The sequence below is a fragment of the Aptenodytes forsteri genome, unplaced genomic scaffold (genome assembly GCF_000699145.1).
Source record: "Aptenodytes forsteri isolate BGI_AS27 unplaced genomic scaffold, ASM69914v1 Scaffold678, whole genome shotgun sequence".
Lineage (NCBI taxonomy): Eukaryota > Metazoa > Chordata > Aves > Sphenisciformes > Spheniscidae > Aptenodytes > Aptenodytes forsteri.
Window position 1 is genome coordinate 63,739 of NW_008795698.1, and position 6,554 is coordinate 70,292.

Genomic DNA, 6,554 nt, shown 5'->3' on the forward strand with positions numbered 1-6,554 from the left:
GGGGACTGCTCTGCCTCCAGCACTCTGCAGTGTTTTTTTCTCTGCCCTGGGTGTGGGGGCAGCATCCCGGTGTGTGCCCCTCTTGCTTCCCTGCCTGCAGTGCAACGCTGCCTTGGGCCGTGCCCAGAGCTGGCCAGGAAGAGCCTGGTCTCTCATGGCAGCTCTGTACAGCTCAGCCCTGTCCTTTTGACCCCCCCTGCCCCCAACTCCTGTTTCTGCAGCAGGGCACCTCTGGAGCTGGGCCAGGCCTGGCACCCACTAGGCAAAAGCATCTCCACTTTTCTTGTCAGCACAGTACCCTGCTGAAGCCCACTGCCCGCTGCCTTGACTGGGAGGAAGCAAAAGCAGCATGCAAATAAACACAAAATAAATAGAAAGTGCAGGGATGGGGAAGTTGATAGTAAAAAGAAATATGAGTCAGACAAGAATCATTGATATAGGAAAGCTGACCTGTGAAAGAGAAGGACATAGATGCTGCCAGCAGAGCCACTCTAGGAGGAGGAGGTCCCTAGAGAGTGACGAAGGAAAGGCATCTCTCACCCTGGTAGCACAGGCCCTGGCAGGAACATAGGGTGGTGCTGCTGCGGGCAGGCTGCTGAGCAGGGTGCAGCTGTAGCAGGGCCAAGGCAGGCCAGGAGTGGCGTGTCCTACGTGACATTGCTAGCAGCAGCCAGAGAGCACGGACGGACTGGTGCTTCTGGGTGACCTGCACCCAGGACAGGAGAGGGGCTGGGGAACAGTTGGGGCCTAGGGACTTTGCTTCCCAATGTGTTCATCAGGACTTTGCTAACGGTTGTGAAGAAATTGCTGAGGGACATCCCAGATGGCCCAGAGTTTGGCAAGTAATGGTGTTGATGGGTTACTGGTGTAGTGATCTGGGCCATGGGAGAGCCAAGGTACAAATGCACAGCGTCACTCATCAGTGCTCATCTGTCTTCAAAAAAGCAGAGTACCAACATCATTCCTTTGGAGATGCAGCCACAGGTACAAACAGATTTTGCTGGTAAAATTTAAGCCACTTTACTGGGCAGAATACACTAGGATGGCATTTTCAACAGAGCTGCTGCTGGCAGGGCATGTGTAGGGGGTGAGAGTCATACTTGCAAGGCAGTGTCAGTTCACAGCAAAGTGTGAGTGAGGCACTTGCAGGCAGGTGCTGTACAGGGACTCCTGGGACCTCCCTGTGAGCTCAACAGGAGTTCCTATGGATTGGGAAATGGAAAATCTATTTATCATGGAAATACCTTCTTTGGGTGAAATGTGGCCACTCAAGGATCCCAGCAAACAAATTTGGCCCTGTGCACGGTGGGGGATGGCTAATAAGGTGAATATGTATTGTTTCAAAGTAGATGGAATAACTGTGTAGATGGTCAAGCAGGTAGAAGATCTATCTGCAAAGAAGATAATGTTCAGTGTGTGCTGTGGTGCAACCTACCACACCATTGCCCAAGGTTGGTGTTGAGGGCTGCAAGGTGGGCTCCTGCCAGTCACAGACTGGTTCCCTGCCATGCAGAGCACAGGGCAGACTGTCAGCTGCTGTGGTGCTGCAGCTTCAAGCTTGTGTCAGACACTGATGCCCAACAACCACCTAAAGCCTGCAAGCAGCAGAAGTGGAAATGTTAAGAAACACTTGGGAATTTGCTGACTCCAGATCTGTATTTCCTGCATTCTGTTTTGTTGATGTGAACCTTCTGGAAGGGCAATGTCCTTGTGGCCAGCCTTGGTGCTCATTCATGAGTGTCTTTGTTAGCAGACAATTGGTAAGGTTGCTCCCTGGTGTGCTTTCCCTCTCTGGATTTTCCCTTTGCAAGCTTATGGGGATGGTGTTTTCCAGTGGGGGACGGACAAGGTGTCCGTGAAATGTCTTGTGGAGTCGCAGTCCCAGCACTCGTGGGCATCCCTGCAGGTTGTTTGTGTGTTCCTGATCTGGACAGCTTGCCATGGGACAGGGATGCTGCCTCAAAGTCCTGCCCTTGTGCAATGCAGGTATGTGTTTGTAGGGTGTAGGGGAGAGCTGTGTCAGTGCAATTTTGGTGCAGTTTGAGTTGTGCAGTGATTAAAGACAGAGAGAGCAGCTTTTATAGCCCATAGAGGAGTGGTGATGCCCTGCTTGACACAGCCTGACACTACACAGACAGAGAGATGCAGAGAGAGACAGAGCTGGTCTCTGTAAAGAAGAAAATCCCCAGGCAGAAAACGTCTCCTCTAGGCTTGGCTTTTACTGTGCAAATTCCCCCTCCCAGGTTAAGTGCTACCTTGTGCAATTCTTCCCAGCTGCCTCTTTCTGGGAAGGATGAAAGCACAGACATTATACCCACTTACTTGAATACCAATGCCCAGCAAGACCACAGCAGGGTAATGGACATTTGAAGTACCCAGAGGTGAACAACTGGTGGATCTTTGGGTTTAAGAGCAGCCACTTAGGGATAGTACAGAGAGAGACTGTTTTAAGGCAGTTACTGACAACTGCATTTTGGCTTTTTTTTTCCCCCCCTTTTACAGGTTTCTATGGGAGACCATGGTCTATGGAACAGAGGAAACTTCTCTTTCAATGGCAAGTACCCTGAATTTTCCTCTCTGAAGGGTACTAGCCTGGGGCAGAGTGACAAGGTGGAAGCCGGAGTGCTGTGGAGGCAAGAACGGTGAGGGAAAATGTGCTGGAGGGAGGCTCCTGGGGCTGGCCTGCCTTTGGGATACTGGGGCGATGGCAGTGAAGGGGGCTCATGCTTCTCCCAGGGCTGCTCCTGCAGTGCCCCCTCTGTCCCAACACTCCTGCACCCCTGGATCTGGCCTGGGGAAAGACTCCCCTGCCCTGGGCCCGGGTGTGGTGGCTGTGGGGTGGGCTGGACGGGCAGCCTGAGGATGCCCGGACAGATGCGGGCTGTGCTGCCCTGTGCCAGCAGATGGTGCTGGGACTCTGCCACAGCCCAGCTGCAGCCAGATGTGTTTGGCTGTGGGGCTTGGGCCTGGGACAGGGCTGGGTGCCCCAAGGGAATGGGGTCTGGGGATGGGGCCCGGAAGGGGCTGGGTGGGCACTAGCCCCTGCGTGCTGGCACTGCACAGCTGGCACGGGTGCTCCAGTGAGGGTGCAGACCCAGAGGGAGCTGTCACTGGGACAGGGTCGGATCCTGCTGCCCATGCCATGGGAGGAGCGATGGCAGCTGGGAAGGGTTTAGAGAGGAGCGTGGGGGCTATGCAAGCCTGAAAATGCTGCCTCTGGAGGCACCAGAAAAGCTGCTCTGCCCTGACTGCAGTGTGGTGTGGGTTGGCTAGGGCAGCCTATGCACAGGAGGGGTGTCGGGGAGCAGGTGGAGGGGCTGGGGCTGGAAATGGGAAGTAAGATCCATGTGAGAGAGAACGTGGGGGTGTTCAGCGGGCTGGAAGCCCACCTCGGGGGCTGACCTGGCAGGACAAGCGCCCATTGCCTCATCTCTGAACCATGTGGGCCTGGGCAGTGCCACGCTGCACCAGCCCCTGTCGGTGTGCTGGCTGCAGGACAGCACACTGCGTGCCCGCTGCCACCAGCAGCAAGTGGCCAGCTTGCCCTGCCTGGTGCCACCATCCCTGCCACCCTGCGCTCCCAGCGGGAGCACCAGGCGGGTGCTTCCAGGCAGCCCGGCCTCGCTGGAGCCAGGTCTATCATTGTGGAAACAGATGGCACAGTAAACCCACATCACTCCACCGTGGGCACAGGTGGCCACTTTATCCTGAGGCTGCCATCCCTGCCTGGTGTGGAGGTGGCCCTTGTGTCCCTGTGATTCCCCATGTGTGTCTGTGTGTCACCATGTGTCCCTGTGACAGAAGGATGTGGGCAGGATCTGTCACTGGCTGGTTGTGAGAATCACCTTGGGATGGGAGTTGATCTGTGCAAGAGAGAAAAAGCCCTCTCCTAGCAGCTGGCGCCCATGCACTGGCTGTCAGTGGGATGAGCTGCACTGACAAGATGGACTGCCACCTGCCACCGATGGACTGGGGCCCAGTAGGGCCTCCTGTGCAGCATGGGCAGCACGGTGGTCACAGCCTAGGTGGCACACTGGTCAGTGTGGGTACTGCCCTGGTGATGGCATGGGCAACACACTGGGGATGGTGTGGAGAGTGCGCTGGTCAAAGCAGGGGCAGTGTGCTGGTGACAGTGTGGGCAGTGCACCGGTGATGGCCAGACAGTGCACTGGCGACAGTGTGGGCAGCGCACCGGTGATGGCCAGGCAGTGGGCCAGAGGTGGCAGGGCCGTGTGCTGGTGATGGCCCTGGCAGCCGTGCACTGTGTGGGAAATGTGCCGGTCATGCTGTGAGAGTGCACTAGTGACAGTGTGGGTAGTCACAAGTGCAAGTAAGGACCATAATGCAGCAACCAGAGATGCGGATACAGAAAAATGTAGCTTAGAAAATTTGGGGAAAACGTGCAGGAAGGAAAACAAGATGTGATGTTTTAAAGTATATTAGGAATGAGAAGGTCTAATGATGGCCTTGTCTGGTACTGGACTGGGTTGTATGTTCACGTTTGCACATGTGAGTGGTATGTTCATTGATGTTTTTCTTCTCTGGAAAGAAACAAGATGAGGCACTTGTATCATGTGGTACATGAAGTGCTTCCCAGTCTGTTCATTATGGGAAAATGTAAAACATCATCTACTAAGGAGGATAAATAAAAATAAATGAATATATCAGCTGGCTTTCATACAGGAGTGCCAAAAGAGCTGTCTAGGGAGGTGTCTGCCCCATCCTGATAATTTCCAGTGAGTCTTGGATTGCTGGGGAGATTCTGGAAGGAATTTGTGCTTTTTGAGGCCAGAAAGGGCCTTATGATGGTGCAGTCTGATCTCCTGAAGCAGGCAGGCCCTGATCTCTCAGACCTGCTTCCCTTCAGCTCTGACTGCAGTGGAGCATCTGGAGAGTTGGAGACCTTTCCTCTCCCATCTCGCCCAAATGCATGTCCCCGTGAGTCACCCCTGGACCCCGCCATGTCCCCGACTGCTGGGTGCGGTTTTTCTCTCCTCTGGAGCGCTGGCAGGCTGAGGCTTTCCCCTGGGGAGATGAGCAGACTGGGCTCCAAGACTCTCTTGCTCACAGACTTCCCACCTGTGTCTGTGTGTGTGGCTCCTTGACAGACTCACTCTAGTTAATCAGCGTCCTTTCCACGCTGTGGCCACTGCTTTGGCAGCATCTGCAGCCAGCACAGAGGTCACCAAATCTCTCTAGTCCCGCCTGACACTCTGCAGTGATTCATCTGGGGCTCTCTCTTATGCTGAGTTACCAGTGGCATTGCAGAGGACGCTCATGTTCAACTAATTGCTCATTATGTTAAGTTGTTACTTCAGACACCGTATCTTCTGTATTCTTTTACTAGGTAGGACTTTATGCTTGGCTGTATTAAGAAATATACTGCTTGCTGAAGCCCAGCTTAGCAGCCATTTCAAATCACTCCCGAGTGCTGTATTTGCTCCTTTATTCTCTACTTACTTGTTCTTTGCCACCTGCAAACTGCACAGGCACAGCGTCCTGCCACGGGTTCACGCTTGCCCAGCTCTGCTGCCCACCCTGCCAAAGCTCTGCTTCAGCACTTACTGTTTTTCAGCACTCTGGGGCTTTCCACCTGCAGGGCTTGGCAAAAATCTTGCAGTCCCAAAGAGTTCCTTTGACAGGCCTTTTAATGTCTGTGGATCAATGTTAGTGTGACCCTGTTAGATAACAGAGTGCCTGGGTTTAGATGTGCAGGAGGGGATTCCTCTGCCTCACACTGTCTCTGTCTTCCCCACGGGGAGCCAGCTGTGCAGGATTTGTGCACTGCTGAAGTGGGTGCCTGAGCTGCCCAGGAGATGTGTCCTGGGGGCTCTGCAGCTGGAGGAGCAGCACAGCTGGGGTTTGGGTCCTCCTGTGTGCACCCCTGTGCTGGTGTTAGATAGGCAGAAGGGCAATCGGGTACCTCCAGCCTGTGAGCCTCTGGCTGTGCTTGGCTGAAGAATGAAGAAGCTGGTACAGGATTCAACCTATCAAAACTACAGTAAGGGATTAGCATGTAAGTAATGCATGTTACTGTTGATGGATAAGGAATTGGCTGGATGGCTGCATCCAAAGAGTTGCAGTCAATGGCTCAACATGCAAGTGGAAACCAGTAACAAGTGCTGTCCCCCAGGGGTCCACACTGGGACCAATACTATTTAATATCTTCATCACTGACATAGTGGGATTGAGTGCACCCTCATCTAGTTTGCAGATGACACCAAGCTGCATGGTGCAGTTGATCACCTAGAGGGAGAGGATGCCATCCAGAGGGACCTTGGCAGGCTTGAGGAGTGGACCCGTGAAAATCTCATGAAGTTCAACAAGGTCAAGTGCAAAGTCCTGCACCTGGATCAGGGCAATCCCCAATATCAATAGAGACTGGGGGATGAAGGGATTGAGAGCAGCCCTGCCAAGAAGGACTTGGGGGTACTGGTGGATGAAAAGCTGGACATGAGCCAGCAACGTGCGCTCCCAGACCAGAAGGCCAATCGTATCCTGGGCTGCATCAAAAGAAGCGTGGCCAGCAGGTCGAGGGAGGGGATTCTGCCCCT

General features: G+C 54.0%; 1 protein-coding gene across 1 annotated transcript in view; it reads left to right on the top strand.

Annotated features, from left to right (window-relative positions):
* Window positions 1–1,940: 1,940 nt before the first annotated feature.
* The window catches only part of LOC103902150 (protein O-GlcNAcase-like), an 18,605-nt gene continuing 13,991 nt past the window's right edge, over window positions 1,941–6,554 (top strand). Inside the window, exons 1-2 of the mRNA XM_019473086.1 lie at window positions 1,941–1,986; window positions 2,503–2,554. Coding sequence (XP_019328631.1) covers window positions 1,941–1,986; window positions 2,503–2,554 — 98 coding nt within the window. The remainder of the gene's footprint in view (window positions 1,987–2,502; window positions 2,555–6,554) is intronic.